This window comes from Pogoniulus pusillus, chromosome 25 (genome assembly GCF_015220805.1).
Source record: "Pogoniulus pusillus isolate bPogPus1 chromosome 25, bPogPus1.pri, whole genome shotgun sequence".
Lineage (NCBI taxonomy): Eukaryota > Metazoa > Chordata > Aves > Piciformes > Lybiidae > Pogoniulus > Pogoniulus pusillus.
In genome coordinates, this window is record NC_087288.1 from 13,845,213 (window position 1) to 13,869,471 (window position 24,259).

The 24,259-nt window shown below is 40.9% G+C and overlaps 1 protein-coding gene across 6 annotated transcripts in view; it reads right to left on the reverse strand.

Annotated features, from left to right (window-relative positions):
- Window positions 1–24,259, reverse strand: part of ESRRG (estrogen related receptor gamma) — a 414,670-nt gene that overhangs the window by 169,099 nt on the left and 221,312 nt on the right. Inside the window, exon 1 of one of the 6 annotated variants that reach the window (XM_064164513.1) lies at window positions 4,902–5,146. The exons of the other annotated variants lie outside the window; for them this stretch is intronic. Coding sequence (XP_064020583.1) covers window positions 4,902–4,957 — 56 coding nt within the window. The 5' untranslated portion in view covers window positions 4,958–5,146. Of the gene's footprint in view, window positions 1–4,901; window positions 5,147–24,259 lie in introns of those variants that run through there. 6 annotated transcript variants of the gene reach the window in all.

Here is a 24,259-nt window from a genome sequence, read left to right on the forward strand (position 1 = left end):
CATGTATACACAGTAACAGATGTACACTGCACAAACTGCAGAAGGAATGCACTATATACCCGGAACATGCACATGGGTATAGAAATACATGCATCTGAACCCAAAACTTGCTGTGCATAGACAGGGGATTCCTACGTGAAATGTAAATGTATGAAACGAAACCATGCGTGCATGTTTCTACAGATATGACTGTGTACGTATGGCTGCCTAACACAAGCCTAAGAGAGGAAACACAAAATGTAAAAGAACACGTAATAAGTGGAATGTCAAGATGCAGCGACTGCTGGTGTCATCCCTGCACTATCAAACACACATACGAGTATGACTGGAGACAGAGAGGCTAAATATTTCACTGTCAGAGCATGTCGAGAAATGCAATTCGTTTCTCTCTCATGTGCTTTAGGACAATGACAATTTAATACAAGGCCAGTGGATGTAAAAGAGATAAAAACTGAACAAACTGGCCTGCCATAACCACAGATTTCCTCTAGAGAGCTTAGTAGTGTGAGGATCATATGCACTTGTAATGGATCAACATTTTATTGTTTCTTCCCTCCATGAATTTGCTATTAAGAAGAATTCATAGCAAAGCTCATACTACAGAGTGAGACTACTTTCAGCTGTCATAGCAGCAAGAGTTACTCTCTTTTTTTTTCCCTACTGATGTTATTCATTTCACTTCAGTTAAAAAAAAAAAAAAGTAATTATTTGTGATAGTTCACTGAAAGGTTTGAATAAATATTTTGGGTTTTTTCATTCCTACTTACACTTCCACTGGGATGCAAGCAACCTCCCTGTAGGTCAAGGGTCAGTCCTTTAAAAACATTTTGCAAAATGAATCATCATGTCACCGATAAATAACACTTATTTTTATGCCATAATGTTTCTATCGTCATTTTGCTCTGTAACATACATAATAGCAGAACAGCAAACAGACTGACACATTTGTGAGAATAGTCATATCATACTTTTTAGCTATTCTAAGCAAAGTAGGCTTCAAGTATTGTTAAATATTATCACAGACACGTTACCTTCTGTATTTGATGAATAGCACCATGTATTTGAAATTAATTGCAAAAGTAGGGTTGGCTAATGAGGCGGCCCTTATCTTTTCTCAGCAGTGCAAGCACAAGTATTTTTCTGCTGGCTCAATATTTTTTTAAATGCCCAAAGTGCTATTAACTAAGTTGAAAATCTGATTAAAATATGAACACTAAAATATTCACGACAGCTAATACTGCTATATACACATTGAGAAAGAACAAAGAAAAAATGCTAAGGAAACTCTTATCTCTTCTCTTATCATTAAGCATGTGTTCTGAAAAATAATAATTAAATAAATTGTTCCCTACAGATTCTCCCAGTTGTTTTGCTTCCCATTACCACCTTTGAAAACACTTTGTTAAGACAATAGTTATTCTTTACTATGGAACTGTGGGGATAGCGCCCTTCTACTTTGCCTCAGTTTGAAAAGGAATTTCTGGCAAATGTTAAAGCTTAAGGGCAGTTAGAGAAAGGACAGCATGACTTAAGAACAACTGGGGGGGGGGGGGGGGGGGAAGTACAGGAAAAAAAATGATCAGCCATTCAAGAGAATTAATGGATATCCACAAGGGCTTTGCTAATAACATGGGTTAATTACTGCTGCAACGCACCAGGCTCAGTAAATAAAAGAGCACAACCATAAACACATCAAAATGAGCAACCATCACTAAAAGAAGGGCAAGCCCCAGTAAATGAGAGGCTGTCAGACTGGCATTTCAGCGCAAACCCTTTATACTTTCTGCAGGATTTTAAAACCGGCCAGCAGTCTACCAAAGCCAAAAAAGCATAGACCTACAACCGGAAACAGAGAAGGAAAAAGGGATCGAGGCCTGCCTGCTGCCCAAGAGGAGGAAAGACAGGCAGAGCCTCTCAGTCACCCACACTTAGGGGGCTGCCTTCACAACAGAGCTGCGGACCACTTTACGCACTGAGAATGAGGACAGAAGCCTGGAGGCTCTGACTTTCATATTAAACGTTGGGCTTTATTTCTTAATAACATCTGTAAATAGCTACCCAGTAGGACAAATGCGTGAGGTTAAAGATCTCCACAGCCTGGAGAAAGAGTGGAGTGGAATCAAGTGCTGCTTCCCACTTCACAGAGAAGAGTTCTTCAGTCTGCCCCTTTCCTCCCTTTATAAATGAAAGGCCCTTCCAAAACCAAAATAAATCTTCAGGAGCTAGAAGGTATACTAAAATATTTTTCAAGAAAAGTAAACCTGCACCTGCACCTCAAGCAGGGGCACATAAACATAAATACATCTATATTTACTTGCTGATGTACGTGAACGTACACACAAAAACTCAGTCACCCGCACACAAACATAACCCCGACAGACTCCTAGGGAACGTCCACACATCATTTCTCACACTGAAACGTGAGAACGGTCAGAAAGATAGAAAATACGTACATCGTGGCACTGAAGTATTCACACGATGTGATAGTGATGCCTCCACGCACTTTTTAAACGTTACAGACGCGCTAAACAACCTTTAGTTCCTATCATCTGTGTATTTTATCAGTTGCACTGCAAGATAAAAACCCATGCACAATGTAGCAGGTGAATTTGTTCCATGTTTGAGTGCTGTTGCACGTTTTTAAATGCAGAAAGTAGGGAAACTGCTGAGGGTTCAAATTAATGAAATACAGTTAGCCACAAAGGGCAAACGTATATAGTGCACAGAAGCTTCCTGAGGTTACAAATCTCCTCAGTTTTCTGTGTTTGGCAATCACAGACCCCGTTTAAATTTACTAAACTATTCCCATTCTACCACAACCGTCACCTTTTTTGAAGTGTTTCAATTGCCTTTCCTTCTTTCAACAGCTGTGACAACTGTTAAAACAGTCAGGAAAATTAAGTCCGCTCTATAATCCTTTAGTCAATGTTACATTTTAATCAGAGGTTGAAGGAGATTTCACATTATGAACGCATTGATTCATTTAGAATTATTAAACTGACACATATGTCAAAATGAGCAGATATATTTATTGCATCTGTTAGCTTATTAGTAGTAATTATTAGTGTTATTTTTATTGCTCAAAAAGCTAAAAGAGAAGGTTGCAGCTGGCTTGAAGTTATTGCATTCTTTAACATGCTCTTGCCTCAAAAGTCAAAGCATATCTAGTGACAATCAGACAGATGTCTGTGCACTCCCAAAACGTTCAGACAATTTTTAGCTTGAATCCTCTCTGTCTTCATCCATAAGAACTGCAGAAACTAATAATTTCATGTGTCTCTATGCTGTTATATGTATACATGTTACAATATGTAGTCAAAACACAACTACGATAAATCTTAGTAAAACTCTAGGGTTTATTGAAACAATGAAGTAGATGCTTCTGAATATTGTTTATCCTTCTGTTTCCCCTCAACCACACCTGACTCAAACCCTACACCTGGACCATATATTGAGTGTGTTTTAAGATGACTTTTAATTGAGCCAAAGGGGAAGAAAATTTTTAGTTTGAATCTTGCACCAGAGCCAAAAAGACATGTGCCCCGATTTCATTTAAATGAATCTACTCTAAGAGGCTTATCTAAACTAATCATTCAAATTAGCTGTAAGAAGGTAAATTCAAGAAAGCTCCTTTAGGGGAGGTGGGGGGAAGGAGGCTGAAGGGGGAGCATCCACAAAACAGACCCAAACCCCACTTATTGTATTTTCACTTGTTATGTAAAAAACACATCGCATAGTAAAAGCTGTGGAAACTACATTCCTACGTTTACAAAGCTGTAGGCACTACACAGCAGCTCACAGTGCACTGACCTATAAACCATATGAGCGAGCATCCTACCTCTGTTTATCTTCTTTTATTTGTCCTGAAAGATTACAGTGGGTTTCCTTGATTCCCCTTCCCAAACTGTCTTCCTACAAGCGAGGCTATTTGGTTACTTCCTGTATTATTTCACCCATAAGCAATCATCGCAATTCACTTTTCATCTCTGGCTTAATTACAAATAGCAATGCAATATGCACACTGTAAGGACAGCTAGTGGGCATCCACCTATAATACACTGTCACCTCTCAATACAGCCTTCCTACAGACTGCGTCTAGCTGGCTATCAGCCTGGATTTTTCCTTCAGTGTTACTGTCACTCTCAGTGTAATACGAAGGAACAGCTACGTAAGTGGCTCGACATAAAGAAAAATGAATCGGTGACAGCTCCCGTGATGTACTAATATTTAATCCCGGTTGTGGGTTGGAATCAAGTTCGGGAGCCACTCGTCAGCTCCAGACCGCCTGGTTTTGTTTGGGCTCCACGCTTTTTGCCAGAAGATACTCCGTCAGGTAGCTAATAAGTGCCAGTCAAAAACTGCGGCTCGTTCAAAAGTCTTCTGCTATCTTTTGCAAGCCAAGAGCCGAGGCCACGCCGTGCGGCACGGACCCTCACAAAAGTGCAAAACACCCCCCGCGGCGCAGCACGCTGCCCGGCCGGACCGGCGCTCCTGCTCCTGCTCCCTCCGGGCACCGCGCGGCCGGCCGCTCCCAACCGCCGCCCCAGCGGCGAGCGGGCTCCCACCCGCCTGCAGCCGGTGTGTCACACCGGGCGCTGACGCCGGAGCAGGCGCACCTGTCAGACTGAGAGTGCTGGTCCCGCTGAGGGCACGGACACTCGCCTACCGGTAACACTGCTGGCGGCCGCCTCCCGCCCGTCCGCCGGCTACCCCCCCCACCCCCCTCGCCCCCGGCGCGCTGCTGCTGCGCAGTGCCCCAGGCCGAGCCGGGGCCCGACGCGCCCGCCACGGCTCGCGCCCGCGGCCCTGGCACAGCGTTACCTGCAGCGGCGTCTAGGCGCCTGTCATGTTTTGGGGCAGGCGGCGGCGGTGGTGGGGTGGGGGCGGGGAGCGGTACCTACTCTTCCTCGTAGTGCAGGGAGAGCGGCTCCGGCAGGCAAAGTTCTACCGAATCCATGTGCGCCCGGCGACCATTCTTCGTGCGCCCCCGCGGTAAATCAAAGTTTCCGTGGCGGAGCGCCGCGCACTTGGCAAGAGTGCTCTCCCCGGGCGAGGCAGCGGCGGCAGCGCCAGGCGCGGCCAGTTGGGACCAAAGGCTCGCCCGCGCGCCTAATGAAGGACTTAAAGCCCCGCTCGGCGCTCATGAATATGAAGCAGCGCTTTACATATGCGCTCCCCCCGGCCCGGCGGCGCGGCCCATTGGCGGAGAGGCGGCCAATCACGCGCCGGGGGCGCCGGGGCAGCCGGGCGCGCGGCCCGCGCGGCAGGTAGAGGGGTGGGGCCGGGGGAGCGGCCTGAGGCGGCGGCGGCGGCTGGGGCAGAGCTCGCGGACATGTGCGCGCCGCCGGCGGCAGCTGGCCCGCGGGGGCTCCACTCCTTCCTTCCCCTGCTTGCCCTCCCGGGAGGCCGGCTCCAACTTCGGCAGGTAGCCTGGCAGGCTCCCGGTTAAGGTCGCGAAGGATTGCTCGCAAAGGTAGAAGATGAAGTTCGCGCTGCCGTTGCTGGTTGTGGCATTTCGCCGTGGCGGTCGGGGCTGGGGCCCCGGCCGGCTCGGCTCTCGGCGCGCTCTTCTGACTGCTGCTTCCCTAACCTTTGGAACTGCTCCGCGCCGGGGGAGAAATAAATAATAATAACACCAAGTGCTGCCTGCCGAAGCTTTTGGGTAACTCAACTTTTCATTGTCATCGGAGTTGCTTGGGGGGGGGGGGGGGGGGGGGGGGGGGGGAGTGGGATAGAAATGAGGGGAGCTGGGATTTAATTATGGGTTATATATATTCTATAAGTATACGGTTATCTATTTGAAAATTAAAAGCCTCATTTTGCACTTACTAAAGAAGGACATAGCTAACAAAACTAGTACTCAAAATCCATTCCTTAAAAGCATGAGTGCAACTGGGAGTGTATATAGGTAATACGTGTTTATATATGGTTTACCTACACCTTAACATGGGTATATTTATGCCCCTATGCGAATATTTAGATGTTTAGATGGGTCTATTTAGATAAAATAAAGAGAAACAGAAGCTCCAGAACCGATCAATTTCTTCTGTCAGTGTGGAGGGATTATAGTGGACCAACCTAACTTGCCTCATTTTAACCAGATAAGGGCTTCCCTGTAGTGGGTCTGCGTTAGTAAATCTGGTAGCGTGCACAGAACTCCCTCCCCAGGGCTTGCGCTTTTGTAAAGCAAATTTTAGCCAACTGAAAGGTAAACAAACACATAGCCCTGCATGTAGTCCTGCATAAACACCACCAAGCCCAGTTCCAGCAAATCACTGCTAAGACCCAGCTCAGAGTTGCTCCTCTCTGTCGTATGAAAGGTCCCTGATTAAACTTGTTCCAAGAAAAGGATCATGCACAAATTTGGAGACACCGTTTGCACTGAAACACAAACAGACGCCTCCCTTTGAAAGGGTCAGTAATGAATTGGGAGTGCGCTTTTTTCTCTCAAAAGCTACTTATTTTACTTAATATTACAACTAAGAGACTACGCTTGCATTCCAGGTTGAAAGTGTTTCAACCCTTACTAATGAAAACAGATGCAGGCTATTTCTGCCAAGAAAAAAATGACAACACTGGAAAGAAAATATTTTTTTATAATGCAGCTCAACTCTTACAAAATCTTTTGTGACTGGAGCCCTAGCACGATGCAAATGGCAATCTTTTAGATCAAAACAAATAAGTGCACGCCCTCAGAATGCATTAATACCATTCGCAGATGCCCTCTCCAAATCCGTTTCACTGCGTCTTAACAAACAAATAGGGCAACAGAAACCAATTCCAAAATATTTAAGTTCAGTAGTCGTGGTTTTATCTGTTTACCGCAGAAACATCCCGGTGTTCTTTATCTAACCTTATGTGAAGGCTGGGCCTGCTGTCTATAAACCTAGTACAGATGCATGCAAGTTTAGGAATTGAAACTCGACACGGCAAAACTACAATTCGGACTACTGTATAAAAGCAGGTAGTAACAGCTTAATTACCAGTAGCATTATGCTGTCTATATTGTTAAATGTGAACTCTGTAATTAAGATGTAAATTTGCTTGGGAGCAGTGAATTAAAAAGCTCTGAAATGCTGAGCAAAATCCAAGTACTCTGTAGAAACATCAGAGACAAAAAAAAAAAAAAGTGGATTTATCAGATTTAAAAATGAGAGGCATTTAATCATGGTACTGTATTAGAATGTCCTCTTTAAGTGACAATTTTATAAATGTGGATTTTGGAATCAAATAAGTACTTGGCTATTAATGTCTTCATGTGTAAGTATCTGTATCACTATATAAACCTAAAATACAGTTCCTATAAACCCGTGCATGTTGGCAAAACATGAAAATACATTCTTTGTACTGAGTGTCTCTCGTGTCTGTTTATATATTCATACCCCAAATTGGTAATTTTCAATATTTTTGTGCTAAAATACTTTCAAATCTTTTCATGTGTGTTTTCACATTTAAAAATCACCCAGAATGAATCCCTATACATGAGTAATTTGATAAGGTAATTTTTCAGTATCAAGTTCCCTGGAATACACCCTCCTTAAAATATGACAGCTAATCCATTTTGAAACTTACCAAAGCACAGGTTAGCTTGATTTCTATTTCCATTCATTATCTCCTGAGATTATATATTTAGATACAGGTGCTGAATGCTCTCTTTCATTTTGTCATGGTCTGTCTTCCTTTTCATGTTCTATAGTTTCTGCCACCTTGTTGGCTTGTAGCCCCCACCCCCTTCTAGACCCCTAAATAACACCTTTTTCCTCTCCCCCTGTGAACCATTGCTGCCTTTCTATCAACCATCTTTCATACAAGCAAGCGGCTCTCTTCCCTGCCAGCACTGCTTCTTGGAGAACTGTACTTTGCATGTTGATAAACAAAGCAGTTGGCTTCTTCCCCCAGGGACTGAAAGTGTCACCTCCACCAGAGCGGGGCCTGGAATTCCAACTACATTCTTGAACTTGGGTTTCACAGTTACCAATCAGTTTAGGGTAGGGGTAAAAAAAAACTACTACAGTAGCAAATAAACTGAGGCTACTAAGGTCAGCTTCATTTTCTCAAGCTTTTCTATACAAATAAATAAAAATAATAGTAGGAGAAAGGAAAAAAAAAACCAAAGCAGGTATCGGTTCACTGACTTTTATCAGGGGCTACAGAGTAAGAACACGCATGGAAACACAGATCTGCACTAACTTGCCAAAAGGTACAGTGCAAGATCTTACCACAAGGAGTCTACAGAAAACAGTAGTAATGGAATCAGAGAGGGGAAGGAAAAAATTGTCATGGGCGCCTGTACCAGTCAAGAGGCATTACTAAGCAGCACCTACATTTCCACGCCTCTCTGTGCACAGAATTTTTCCTGCCTGCCTCACACTATGCATCTTTAAGCATCTTCACATTTAAAGACTATAGACATTTCAAGTCATCCAAACACCCAGAATCTTAAAACACAACTACCTCAAGGCAACTGAAGAAGTATGATTCTGTGGCACTTCACGGACACCGCAATGGTGTATTGTGTCAAATGTGTATTTACCCAAAGGAGCAACAACCTCAAGCCATCTGGGAAGGAGCAAGAATATGAAAGAGTTTATTAGCTGCTAAGAATGTATTTCAAAACAAGTATACTGTGATTTTAGATAGAAACTGGGCATACGCCATGGTACCTTGTTCAAAATCTAGCTCGAAAACATGTTAAGAGTTTAAAATAAGTATCAAAGTGTCATCAGAAATAAGTGATTTTATTTATTCACAGTCACTAATGAAAGAAACGCAGCTCAGATTTGCTATGCTACAGTGAGATCGACATTAGAACAACATTGTCACTACTGGATTTATACCTTTTGTCTTTCTCACTGGAAGGCACTGGGGGCATATACCACTAATGAGTTAAAAAAATGAACACTACAAAAGTTCCAAATTCTGCTCACCTGTTTATACATAGTTGGACAAAGTGTAGCAGGTTATTACTTTAAAACCATCTGCTACTTCAGTCTGTATTTAGCATTAATTAATCCTTGTTTTCATCTTAGAGAAAAAAGCTCACATAACAATCTCTGAATACCCCTCCTAACTTTTCCACAGCGTGTTCACAAACACAGAGAGCAGGGCTCTTAGCTTTTGCTGCTACACCCAGTTCCAGCATGTAAAAAATGCCTCTGTGAAATAACAGCAATTGCCTTACCATGTTATCGAACTACATTCAATTCATCTGGTCTCAAATAAATGCTCCATATTTTCTCCTCGTTTTATTTTCAAGGGCATGGGCATTTAAATGACTGCTTTCACTGATACAGAATAGAAACGGTTCACATTGCTACAAATGAAAATTATTCTCTTGATGAAACACCTTTTCCAAAGCATCTGACAAAAGGAAAGAGAAAAGGGAGGGGGAAAGAAAAAAAAAAAAAAGGGAGCTGCATGCACATTGCCTGTCACCCACCGAAAAAGGTCTTCTCCCTAAAGATAATTCAAGCACACATGCTTCAATATGGATATCTCACTGTTACTCCAAGGTTTGTGAGGTTTTTTTTTTAGTGTAAGTTTCTTCACAGAAGCTGAAGTGCATTACTGTCTCAGACAGCCAAGGATAAGATGACTGAGGGAATTCAGTTGCTCTGTTTAATTAATACAGGATTATTTCACTTTCATTTTGTGAAGCTAATAATATGACTGGTGGAATGTCAGTAAAAATTAAATCATAAACTAGTGCAGTACCAAAGGGAAAACTTACTTTAGTTATGGAGTATTCCCAGCAGAAATCTTGAAAATCTTATACATATTTACACTGATAAAACACCACATGTACTTCATGGGATACTGCAAGCTTCCTACAATCCTTATAGCATGTATTTACAGAGCAAGAGTTAACATTTTGAGATTATACATTAATAAATGAGTTGTGGTTATATTGTTTCTTGAATGTTAAGCACCACATACTAGACGCAGGAACACGTTCAAGGTCAATGTCCTATTTTAGACCTTTTCAGCAGCTCTGATATTATGATAATCACACTTAAAATATTCCTATAGAAAGAGTAAATTAGCCCTTTTCACTAGAAGGAATATTATGATAAACAACAACTTCAGAAGAGAAAACTAAAGTCAGGTTTCTTGCACCCGCCAACAAAATAAACGGATGTCCCTTACTGTGATAGTTTTCCTGTCCAGAAGTTAAAATCAAAATCCACATTATTCTGCACTCACATTTTTTTGGAGGCCTCACCTATGTAGATACACCTTTCTTAAAAAGCACTTATGTTTTTGCTAGAACCAAAACACTCCAGCTGACATCCCATTCTAGCACCTACACTGCAGTGAAACGTAATATCCCACTAAACCAGAAGGGGAAGAAGAAAACAACATCAGCAGCTATTCCTAAGCAAGATTAGGGGTTTAGCTCCATCTAACTGAGGGATGAGAATCGTCCCTCAATGGGTCTCTTCCCACTCCCCCACCAGCCCTTCTACCTGACTTCAAGCTCAAAGTGCTAAAAATAGAAAGAGAAGGTGCAGCGTAAATATTTCCCCAGCGAAAACACCAATAATCTTTACTGTGAGCTGACATAAATTGCTTGTTACACTGCCCTAGGATATCACGGCTTGAAGCAAGAGCGCGCAGGCACACGCACCGAGCCACCAACCATCCTCAAAGCTTCTGTAGCTCTGTTAGTGCATGTGCACGTTGCAGATGCTCCTACAACATCTGATGTGGAGCCTCTACACCTGCTGTACCATACGCAGCCTCTCCAGCCTGCCTTGTTTCCCCGTGACTGTCCCAGCCCATCTACCATCACTCTCCTTCCTTTTTCTTTCCCTGCTCCCTCTCCACTCCCTTCACTCTGGCATTTTTATTATTAATGTTACTGCTATTATTACTGTCCAAGCATAAGCTGATCCACAGGGGAGCCTGTGTAATTTAACCCCTCAAGCACTAAATTCCTTCACATGTGCCAAAGACACAGGTTTGTTGTTGCCTCCAGCAATATCCCAGGAAGACGAGTGATGGCGATGTCATATCATCACACAGCGACTTAATCTATTGCGACACCCAGGGAACGGGCAACTGAAGAGATTTACAGAACATGCTCTCTGAATACAAAACGTTATTCCCGTTTACCAACAAACTCAAGTCACACGAAGCAAAGAGAAACAAATTTTGCCCTCTTAGAGCTCATCATTTCCATGCCTCTCTGCTTTATCCAATCCTACCACCGCAGTAGTTTTCCCACTGTACATCTTCGAGCTACACAACACTTTTTTTCAACATTTTTGTTCTCTTTCCTTTGTTCTTCTCTTGTTCTCTGATTAGCAAACAGCCAGATCATGTTGAACTGCCAAGTAACATAGCCTCAGAAATCTTTTATCCATACCCTAGATGACTGGAACCATCACTTACATCAGGGTTATCTCTACACATTGTCTTTATGTTGTCTGACATCTAATGCATGCTTTGAAAAACAATTGATTAAAGGGGTTGCACTTTTTTAAGGTGCAAGGAGCACTGAGTAAAACAGTCATAGTTTGGCTACAATACCAATAAGCACAAAAGCCACTACTTCCAAGTACAGAAAACCAAGAACATCTGCTTGTCAAACAGGGATCTTCCACATGGGTGTCCTACTTTTGTTTTCCATAACTATATATTACATTGAATTATTTCTTAATAGAAGTATCTAACTGACTTTCCAAGCTCGAGGTGAGGTTCTCCATCTTCTAACATTTCACTGATCTAGGAAGCAAGAATTTGGTGCAAAATTAACACTGGAGACAAATGAGACTAGGGAAATGTTCTCAGCTCAGGATAACCTCACTGTGCTGGTGAATCAGCTTTCACCGTGGGAAATTAGCAGCTCTGAAACAGTCAGAAGCCAGTAACAAAGACTGAGTTCATGTGCTCAAGAGCAAACAAATCCTCCCACCCTGTAAAGTACTAGCTACCCTCAACTCATCTCTATACACTCCTGATCTAAACCAGGTATAGACTTCCATAATGAAGGCCACTGAAATCTGTAGCAGCTGACTAACTGCACCCTTAGTATTGTAAACTTTGTACATGCGTAGACTTCAGACCAAATTATTTCTTGGGCATGCAAGTATGCATATAAACCAGGCATAGGAAGATGTTAAACACATAATCTTCTTTCCCCCAGTCATTACACAGAATCACAGAATTTTAGAGGTTGGAAGGGACCTCCAGAGATCATCAAGTCCAACCTCCCTGTCAAGGCAGGATCCCCTAGGGTAGTTCGCACAGAACGCATCCAGGCGGGTTTTGAATGTCTCCAGAGAAGGAAACTCCACAACCTCTTCTGGGTAGCCTGTTCCAGTGAATATGAGTAATATGAAGACATTAAAAATTGAAATTTTCCCAGATAGACAACTTCCAGACAAGTAACTGTATGGTTCCAGCAGTTCCAAAGAAAGATGGAATTCACCACTGATTCCTCTTTTCTTAGGTCCTACACCTTCATCTACCTGACAGCCAAAGACCTGATAGTCTTAAAGTAAGCCCTTACAGAACATACCAGGGTGTATCAAGCTGCTGTTCATCACTGTTCGATTCACATTCCACTTAATGGTGGGTGGAAGGTCTACAATACATGTCAAAAATATGCTCTCTCTAGTAGACTAGTATGCTACCATGTTACAGGGTTGCATTGCCATCTTTAAGACAATACATAAGAATAGCACTTTAACAGACATGCCTGTGCAGCACTTTTACAATGAAAACATTTTTTTTCCCTGGCTGTATTAGAAAATATGATTAAATGAGATAATCTAATCATAACGACACTCTTCTGCAGCTGGAGCCTTCTGTTATCACCTATGTTTCTGTCCTTCAGCAGCTTCATTCCTATTGACCAGACAGTTACCCCTATTCAATTATTCAATCTCAAATCAATAGATTTACCTTTGTGTATAATAGCTGAGGTACAAACATTATGCCTATGTTCTTTCAGTTTCATTCACATACTTGCAAATTTGGATTTACATTCTCATTTCCTTTTTAAGAAACATGCAAATCTAAGCTTTCATACTGGGGTTCTTTGCTGTTGTTTTTTTTTCTCCCAACAGTTCTGCCCCCATCTCAGGTATTACACTTCTAGAAATTGATCTTAACTTGCCTATGACTGAAATTTCCATCTTACATAGATAGAAAAATGAAAAGCAAGAATTGTAATTATTGGATTCAAGTATGCTGAATAAAGCAATAAAATAGTACTATGACTTTTAGGCATATACAGTCAATATTTTGCTGCTAAAGCACTCATTCAAGGTGTGAATTGATCCAGAAACTACAGCTTCTAGACTTCCTGTAGCTGTGACACTTGTATCACAAACAATTTGGTTGGATTACTGTAGACGGGGGAGTGGGAGAGTGGGAAATGTGCCTATGCCTACACAAACATACACACAGTTGTACTGTATTATGGGCTCTTGGTTATCTACCTGTATTTACACACACTGACAAAGTAGTAGTAAAAAAGTAAGCTGAAGTATGCAGAAATAAATGATGCCATCTTTCATTCTAGTTAGAAGTGATTTAAGTAATCTTGTCCCTCCAAAGTCCCTGCTTCTCTGTTTAAGGAGCTTCCAGGTGATCTGATTTAAAAGAACACCAGCTTACAGTGCAAAACTGACTGCCACCTTCTCACTTGAGAGCCGGGTTTTACATTCCTTTCTCAGATAAAGGCACAGAGCTTGAGTAGATTCCCCACCCACCCAATAGAGGGCTGTAGAACAGATAGGTGATTACCTGCTTCCGGAAATCACATCCACTTTTGGGCACCTAGAACACTGATCCAATACTAGTGCCTTTACTGTACCTACTACAGCGACTGATAATGGTACCCTTACTGACCAGATAAAAGTTACAACTTACCCGAGCACAAGTTCAAATGATAATACCCAAGGGAATACTGATTTCTAGGGAACACCCTTCCTGTCACCTGCCTTGAACCCACCCAAGACTATGTTCAAAACAGCTGTTAGAATAAGAAAAGTCTAAAGCAGTTTCTACATGCAGCTGTTAACGTGACTGTTAAGAGACAGGCAAGAATTTCTTATATTAGTCAGGCAAACAGACTTAAAATACTGGAAAGGCTTTTAAAAATAATATATCAAAAGGAAAAGTTGCAACTCAGTCTTCCTACTGACCTTTTTACTCCAGCTTCAGGTTATCTGCTCCTGAGACATTACCATAAACTACTCCAGCCTTATTAAAGGCCATATCTCTATTCTTTAGCACTGATTCCACTTGGTATACATATTTTTTCAGGATGCTGTCTTTCTTCAACAATGAATTAGGCAGAAAAACAAGAATCAGCCCTCTTCTACTATTGTTTTTGTAAAATCTCTCTAAACCTGATAGTGTTGGATCCTTGAATCATGCTTTGGAAGATGCAACTCAGTTGCTGAATAAAGTAAAGCACTTAAGCAAATCAGATTTTCATTCTTCATCCACTGAGAAGCCTGAGATTTAAGATGAAAGAGCTGGACTGCCTTTCTCTTTCCTTATACTGCAAGGTTCCTTCATTTTCCCTGCTTTCCCAGTAGATTTACTTGTAAATCTGGTGACAGCCACATTTGAAGTCGTGAGGTCTGACTCCTGACCTCAGTTATGTTAGCCCTTCCCTGCAGAAGAACTACCCCTTGGATCACTGACTTGCTATTATTCTATGGTTAATAGACCTGACCTGTGCAATATTTTTTTTTATCTGGCTACAGTCCTATCTCTAAATTCTCTATTTTGAATGAATACCGATTTTGTGACATCAAGTCTGCTATATAATGAAATGCAAACAATGAAAAGGCTAAATCAGTTTACAAAAAATCTATTTGTCAAACAGTGTGGAGATGCTCCCAATTTAGTCTGGGCAGTGCATGCAGCTCTTGATAAGGGAGTTAAAACCAAGCCGTTCCACTGCATAAAAATAAAAGCATCTGCAAGAGAGAGAGGTTTTTCTTTTGGAGAAACCTCCCTATAACCTGTAGCTAATTTTATATTTTTAATTTAAAAATTAAATAAATAAATCACACACACACACACACACCCCCCCCCTCGGATTCTGCAGGAATTTTCCAACAGCCAGGAGCACTGTTATAGTAGGTAACAGCAAACGCCTCCCCAGCGCAGTCCCCTTATGTCACATTTGCATTTCTATTCAGCTACATTGCCTGACAATGAAGCAAATGGGTCTGCCTTATCTGTACAATTCTGGACAACAGAGATTTCTAAGCCATACAAAGGAACGAGCTTAACATTCAGCACTCAACACCTCCCAGTGCCCTCCCCCCCGCCCCTCCTCCCCAAGCCCTGGGGGGAATGCAGTCGCACAAACACCTGTCCACACCAAAATCCTCACATGGTAGCCGAAAAGGAACCGCTTCAAAGAATAAAAATAAAAGAAAAGAAGAAGCTATCGAGACTTTTAAGGAGCTTTCCAGCTTCAAGGAAGAAAATAGTCTCGACCCTCAAGATTCTTAGCCTTTGTTTGGGCCGCAACAGAGAAGTAAAAGGAGTGACCCTGGAATGTAAAGGTAGATAATATCTAGTCAACCATTTGTGACTCCTGCTGTCCTTTTTCGGATGGTATTTAATACAGCAGATGAAATCTAGAGATCCTTTTATCAGGGAAATTTCATCTCTTCCTAGTTTTCATTAGAAAACCTTTAGCAGCGAGGCTGGCTAACTCATGCCATGCCATTGCAGTATGAGGAAATGTTCTGGTTAATCCCTTCAAAATTAATAGAGTCTCATTTAGAAGTTAGAAATGACACAAGAAAAAATAAAAAAGCCTGCACAGGCTGAAACCTTCAGATCAAATTTGTGTTATGACAGGACTTAAGCAGTTATAATACAGGCTAGGGCTTTAAACAGCAAGAGAAAAATTACAGTGACAGAGTTTTATAGATACTTGGGCTTTAGCCTGGCTTTCTGGGATATATAAATATATATGTGTGTGTGTACACATTGTATCAGGCTTATTGGCTCTCTCCCTTACTCTCAAGTGCTCAGGGTAACAAAATACAATGTGGAGTAACAATGCACAGTGAGGAATGCCAGAAACTTCCTTGTGGAAAGGGTTACCCATGTTCATTTCTATCTACAGAAGTAATCTGGGTTAGCAGCATGGAGTGGGAGTGGGGGTGGTGTCTGTCTTTTTGTCCTATTTAGTATATCCCAAAGCACAAAATATACATTTTATGTAGCATACTGAATTTTACATTGCTGGCTTATACTTTAATTGTCCTGAACTTCCAGGTAAGGTTATTCTTTGCTGCTGAACAAATGCTGAATTTCTCCCCAGAGGTGGTTGCAATGAGTGGTGATTCTCTCTTTTTCTCACTCACACGGTTTTGAAGATTTACAGGCATGAATATCATCATGTTAACACAAAATGGTATTATTATTGCCAGAAAAAACAAGGCTGTAAACCACAGAGACAGTGAGGAACACAAAATGCTTACTCGGATTCAAAGGAAACAACAGAGCTCCTTACAACAACCCAGTGTTCTTAATTTCACTGATACTGATTCTTCAAAAGCTGCTGTCTCTTGTTGCCTTTGCCTGAATTGGAATAGGAGGTTAGAACACATTCTGCTTCTTCAAGTGCTAGTAAGAGAACAGACAACCTTTATTATCCTTAGCACTGAAAATGGCTTTATTGCTGAGGAGGTATGAAAGTACCAATTGTCCTGGTATCATATCTCCTAAAGCACTGCAGATCCCTCAAATGCTGTCAAGCTGACAGATCACTTCTTCCCCCAACTGTGCAGGCATACAAGCAAACTTCATACGAGATGTGTGCATATGATGCAGTGCAGAGAAAAATGTAGTCCTTAAACTTGCTACAATAAAAATAAAAACATAGAATAAGGTTAAATAATTGCTACTTACATGTCAATATACTTTTTTCTAGACTGCAGTGTTAGAGATATTATATCCCAGACTACTAACCTATTGGATCTACTTGTGTCTGTTGATTTATTATTATAGATAGTAGCTGGATAGTTAAGAAGAAAAGTAACCAAGGAAAACATTTTCCACAGAATTGTCCAAGCTCTGCTTGAATCTCAAGTCAAATCAGCTAATTGCTATGCAAATGAAAATAACCCCTTCCCTCTGCCTCCTCACAAACATGCTAGGATAGAAGTTGTAGAACACTTTCCTGACTGCTTTTATAGTGTGTGCCTGCGTATTGCATCTTGAAGATACCTATTGTCATGCTTTCTACAAGCCTGTCCCTTCTGGAGTAGAGTAAGTAGCACGGGCCGCCACAGAAGGATTAGATGAGAAATTCACCTAATTAATGAACCCTGCAGGCAAAACATAATTTCTTCTGCCCTTTGGGGTATTTATGAGGTCAGCTGTTTGGCTGGGTTTTTTTCAGGTCATACTCAGTGGTCTGTCAACATACACCGGATTTGTAAGGAAATAGCAGCCACATAAAATGCGCTTGTCCTCACTATCAGGCCAAACAACATGGTGCATTTTGCCTCCTTCCCACACTAAGGAAAGAACTGCTCGGGCTAATTCAGCTATATGGAAATATGCTTCTCTAGTGTTACTTTGTTCTTTCATGGGCAACAGTTCAGAATCATGAACACAGTATTTCCTGTCAAAGAAAATATTCTGAAACACAGCTTCAAATATTCTGGAACACAGCTCCGTTCGCCCATCCCGCTCTGCTGTCTTTCTGATGATTGCTTTTCTGGGCATCACATGGCACAGTTTCCTTCCATCTGCCAGGGAAGTTTCCCAAGAAGTGTACCAACTTCATGAAATGAGGAATCTGAATAGGAGACTTGTTCAGAGAGAATTCAGAAAAACAATCAGCTCACCTCATCTGTTTCTCTAGCAGTATGTGCACTGTTACTATCCAATGGCCTCTTTGGTAATAAACTTGTCCCACCTCCCATCTGCTCCTCTTGCTGGCCTCCTGCCACTTCAGCCTCAGTCCTTTCCTGTCTTCAAGATGTCATTCAACTTCACTTGCTCCCCTACCCATTTGTTTCTCTTTCCAAGTGAGATCAAGCATACATCTTTCTATGTCTCTCGCTCCAGCCTTTAACTTCTGCTCCATCTTTTTAGTAAGTGTCTATGTTTCTGCTCCATTTATCATAGTTGGCAGTATGCACTATGCAGGTGTCAAGGAAACCAAGAGAGAGTTCACTATTCATGATACTGCCTTTTCAGCCTTCTTGTGTTTTGCCATTGAGTGTCAGCTCCTTAACACTAAGCTATATGTTGAGAAGAATGTGTTTCAGTTGAAGACAAATTACTTTAAGCCAATACATGGGCACATAACGAAATAAGGCTGCTTTAAAGTAAGACTTTTCCAGCCTTACTGTGATCTCCTTCTATATTATTTTTCCTTTTATTTGTTTATTATCTGAGCTTTTATGTCATCTCTACAGCTTTTTTACTTGCTAGGTAAAGATAAGTATTGAAGACATTGCACAATGCTGGACGTAACATGCACACACACCTCTGTAAACGCGAATGCCTAATGCTCGACTTCACTAAGTGCCTCCTTTTCACATCAGTGTGGACTTGTGTTTCACTAATTTTAATCCAGCTCAGGAAAAGGAATGTCCTTGGCTCAGCAGGAAAAAAGGTGAAAACTAATTCGGAAATACCTAGCTGCCTTTCTACAAAGATTGAGAACAAAACTCCACTCATCTCCTTCACTGTCCGGAGCAGGGAGGAGACACAGCCTTCCCTGAGGCTGAGCTCAAGAGACCTGTGTGCCCCACTACCATTCATAACTCCTTGTTTTTAAGGACAACACTCAATTGCACAAACACACAATGGACAGCAAAGTTGCATTCGTATCCTGGAAAACTGGTTTAATCCACTATCACACCTGAGAGAAAAATCCCAGCGTGTCCCATACTTCAACAGGATACACACAACTAAAAGCAACTGCAGCATTAAATGTTCAAACCCAGTTGAAGCTATCTCTTTAGGACTGGTTGACAAAGGGGTGTGTGTGCGTGTGGTTTGTTTGTTTGTAAGGGGATTTGTTTTGGCTTGGGTTGTTGGGTTTTTTTTGTGGAAGGTGTTTGTTTTCTTATTTGAAAACACTTTCATTCTGGCATTTCAAGTACAATGAAATGTCACTTCACCATAAACAGCACAGTATTAAAAACAGCTTTACCATCCCAAGAATCTAGTTTAGCAAAGACAGAGAGTTGGCTTGAAGAGAACTCACAAAGTGCTTGTATGGCAAAAGTTTTCAGGCCAGACAGCTCTTTAGACAAATGCAATTTAGAGACAGGACGAAACCAGTGGAAGAACTGACCACTGAGGCAGCTATGGGTTGTAGTAGTTTCTGGATTACTTGATATTTTTCGTTGTGGTAGTACATTCTGAAATAGGTAATGTAGCTTGAATTATTTTGCATGAAGCCAAGTACAAATGTTTTCATGGCAAGAATTTTACCCATAATATACAGTCAAGTGCGATAATTGCTACAGTCCAATTTAAGATCAAATGCAACAGATTTTTTTCTACACCAGAAGTGCACACATCCAACATGAATACAATTTATAACTTCATGTTCTATGTGGCAAAGAACAGAGGATAGACACTCCTTATAATAAATAATTTCTAACACTTCTGTGCAAGCCATCTGCCCACTGTTAGTGTGACAACAATAATAAAGGTAGAATTTGTCCTACAGTAGAAGAAAGTCCTCAGTTTCTGGCTCAGGTAAGCATCAGCAAAAGCACAGTTTAAACTTCTTTGCCTTACCAATACTATGCATTCCTTAAAACAAGCCTCCAAATTGATTCTGTGACTAGCAGAGCCCCAAATGACAACTTTTCACATCTTCTTTCACACAATGTCTGTGGAAGTGAGAAGGACTATTCATGTATATTAAATATTAGATATTAAACTAAAATCAAGGTCCTAACATAAACATTTAGTTTATCACCTTGCAAAATTTCTCAGGTAAGTAAACCTTCCTATTTCTCCAACATCTTATGTTGACATTTGAAATTCAATTCTGAACTTTCAGACAAGCTGTTTACTGGACTTTTCCCTCTTTTGCTTGAAGGCAATGAAATATCTTCTAGCCCCCGATCAACTCTGTTGTTTCACAGACCACTATACAAAGTCCTCACTTTACAAAAATACTCGAATATACAACAGCTTTATATACTGAAACCTATTTTATGTCACTCTTATATCACCTGAAAAAAAAATCTACACCTACAGAAGAAGCTCAACAGCATGGAGTCAAGGTTATGGCCAAAAGGGCAAAAAAAGTGCAGGATAACTACCTGGGAACAGGTAACACAACTTATCAGACAACATACAATGGCAGATTATAATGATCTAATGAAAGGATGCTTCTTGTACCCTGAAAGACAAGGACAGCACAAGACAATGACCCATCCAATTATCTCTACTCTTATTTTATTCCCTATCCTTCAGTCAACTATTTCAAGCACAAGAAGCACCCTCTTAAATTGATCCTACGTTCATTCCACTTATCCCTTTACAGGTATGCTCATTTTATTCTGGTCCACTCAGTGTCTGGTGCAATCGAGAAGAACAAATTAATATGAGCATAAAAGTCTAACAGACTCAGTCTGTAAGGAGCTTACCACGTAGTTCCCTTTCCCAAAGTGCTGTTAACTAGCCTCTGTGGCACAAAAAAACCCAAAACAACTATTTAGTACCCCATGCCATCATGTGCAGTGGGGCAAATCCACACCCTGTTGACCACCACTCTGTAGTTGTTTGTGTTGTCTCTCTGGTTCAACAAGTCCGTGCTGATGGCACCTGTTAAAGCTGCTTCAACTAAGCTGTTCTGCATTTGTCTGGCTGGATTTGGACTTCCCGGATCTCTGACTGAATACAAAGTGGTTTGAAAAAACGGTGTTTGGCAACAAGCACAGTGGGGAGTACACTGTGTGTTGGTATACAAGAGCACAATGTGTTCTTCATAACATCACTGAGGGAGCATGCTGCTTGAATCTCTCTGCTGTCGAGATCAAAATGGTCTCCTTTGTTGTCAGCTGTTTAATAGCAGCTGTTTAATGTAATTCCAAATGATCTGCTTGAATGAAGTTGTCATTCTTGCAGTTCACTTTAATGTGGTAAGGAAAAAAAAATTCCACAGCCTGGCCACATTGTTTTTTCTATTGTTCTTCTATAAAGTTGCACACTCTCACGTTTCCACAAGTGTACAGTAAAATTCTCCTTCCTCAACATAAAACAATGAATTTTAAAGGGGGGCTGGGGAGGAGGTGGGGCAAAGGATCAAATATTAATCCCAAAACATATTCCTTTCAGACACTTGTGCATGTTTTGATTAAAGGCATCTTTGCTACTAAAAAGTTACAAAGAAAAAGATGTAGTGGACTTGTTGGCAAATAAACCACAAAAAAAGGAGTATCTATTTCTAGATGTATTTCAAGACATGTTCCCCTAATGGGGATTATGATTTATGTTTACATTTCATAGAAAAAGAAGTTGCAGTAGAATGTTGATACAGGACAAAACACAGGTAATCTGCTCGATGACGCAATTTAACTTACAGGAATGCACTTTCCTAAAGCATGTGGGCTTTGTTAAGATCCATTTAATGCCAAGAGTGATAATAAGGACTATCATCTGCAAAAATATTTGCAGTTCTCTACTGAACAATAGAGGGCACTAATGCTTCTAATCTGGCAAACGCATCACGCTTCAGACAGTCAAAACAGCGGTGGGTACTCGCAGCACCCAAACCGCATCAGCTATGCTAAATACGTAGATAGTAGAGAGAGGATTTCTGTCTCTCAGAAAAGTTCTCTTTGTCCTTTAAACTTTCTTTTTTCTTTTTTTCTCCCCCTGCAGACAGTAGGATGTGATAATAACACGCTAATACTTGCAGCCTTTCAAAGCGTTATTTCCTTTTGTTCGTTGAACAAAGCAGACACAACTTTTCCTCATACAAATCTCTCTTCTGTGTACTTTCTCACCACATTCCTGTCTGTTTACCTACAGCTCCGTGCACTGTTAGATGGAGAAGCCAAAGGATGCTGCGTAAACATGTGCGTTACCTATGTTGCTAGCAAGCTAATCTAGGAAACTACAAACTGCTGCAAACATCAGCAACTGGGAGATACTGGGCTCCTACCTGAAAGCTTATAGTTAGAAGGGCTTTTCAAGGGATCTTACACCACTAAAGCATTTTAATCAGTTTCACATAGCTCCAAAAAGATGCAGCTATTGAATATAGTACACAGAGACAAGTGTTTTGAAAGGTTCTGCACCTTGAGCTACTTTTTCTCTATAAACATTGAAACCATCAATTTAGAAAACAATCCCACCTTTTTTTTTCCCCTGAATAAATCTCAAGAAGAGAAAAACTTCGTTAGAACTGTTGGTAGCCAAACACTATCTACATTTTTCAAATGCTTACAAGGCTCTCTCATTGCTGTTCCAAGGCACAGATTTATGTCTTAGCTTTGGAGATTGAAACATTGGCAAGAGAGACTTAAATACCAAACACAAACTAACAGATTGTTGTGAGTATTGTGAAAAAGGAATGGTAAATGAATTTTGATTAATTCAGAATAACATAATGAATGCTAATATTCAGGTGTGGCAATTTCAGCACATATTTTAAGTGGGGGAAAAAAAAAAAAGTATGTCCCTGTATAGACTGCTGACAGAAAATTCATCATGAATTGTACGACTTGAATTTTGACTCAATTTCGGCAGCAGTGCATCAGTTTCTCAAAGATACCAAGCTCTAGCAGTTCTTAATGATATCAGCAGCCTGAGCAAGTCAAACAATACAGCGTTAAGGCCACGTTACTAATTGGGCTCAAATCTGAAAGCTGGACTCACGTTACTTCCACTACAAAGGCAAGATACAAACAGCTTGAGAAAATAACGTTCTGTCCTGAGCCAGTATGGAATAAAATGAGTTTCCACCTTCCAATCTGGAACTCTTAAAAGACTTTCTGGCCCTGGATCTGAGATACTCAATGCAAGTACCAGACATTCTTTATTTGACTACACCAAAAAGGTCCAAAGCCTACACACTATTCATCCAACCGGCACTGGACTGTATTGACATCTAAAGATTATTCCTTAACTTCAAAGGAGTTTGTATTGCTTAGTTTCTCTCTCTCTTTTTTTTCCTTCTCCTTTTAAATGTAACCTTAATGCAAGCATTCTGCCTTTTCTAGCTTTATTTTTCTGTGCCACTCGGGAGATTGGCCTTTGTATATTTCTCCATTTCTTTAAAGCAGCCCTACAAGAAACTGCAAAACAACAAGCAAAATACAACTGGTGCTATGAGGGATGATCGTTCCAATTCAGCATGTTACATTAAGCGCTATCATATCTATGGCACTCCACTGTGTATTATCTACTGTTCTGAGAGGATACTAACATTGAGGCACAAACAGTATCTGTGATGCTACCTAAGACAATATCAAGCACACCCTGGGCCACAGAGGCAGACAAATTCTTGCGTATACCTATATCAAGAGTGTAAACAGAGCTGTGAATGCTAAGTTTATACACACTGAAACTGCAGTGAGCCAACAGGCATGGAAAAGCACCAAACATAATACACGTGCAGAATACCTGAAAAAGAAACACAAATTAAAAGAGGATGAAGACAGGGACTTTTGATGGGCTGTATTTAAAAGAATTATTCTGAGCAACTCATTGCTGCTTTATTGTAGTAATTCTGTAAGAATGTAAACCCACAGGCAAAAAAAAAATACAAATTGTGTAACAATTTAAGTTTCTACTACTTTTCTCTGTGTCATAAATTTTCCTTGCCTAGCCTTCACGAGTTAAGCAATGACCACTACCCCTACTACCATCCTCTATGTCACAATTGGCTGTCTTGTGGTAGCCAAACCCTTATCTAGGTCTAAAGCTATGCTGGCTTTAAAAAAAATACTTATGGAAAAAAGAATACCAAAGTAAGTTTATTACAAAACTGTTGGATGTGCAGAAGTACAGGTTCCAAATATTTTGAAGGACATGTGATATGATTTGTCTTTGCTACTCAACTTATGTCTAAGTTTTCTCCAGTAGTTGTCCAGCATTTCAAAGTACTGATTGCCATGTCTGTCATCTCAGACATGGTCTCAACATTGTTTTCCTTCCATTCTCCACACTAGACAAAGAGATCCAGATACTACCTTGATACAGGTCTTAGAATTTACTAGTTTCTAATCCACAATTTGTATCTGATGGATACTTGGCCAAATTTTATTACTAGTTAAATCAC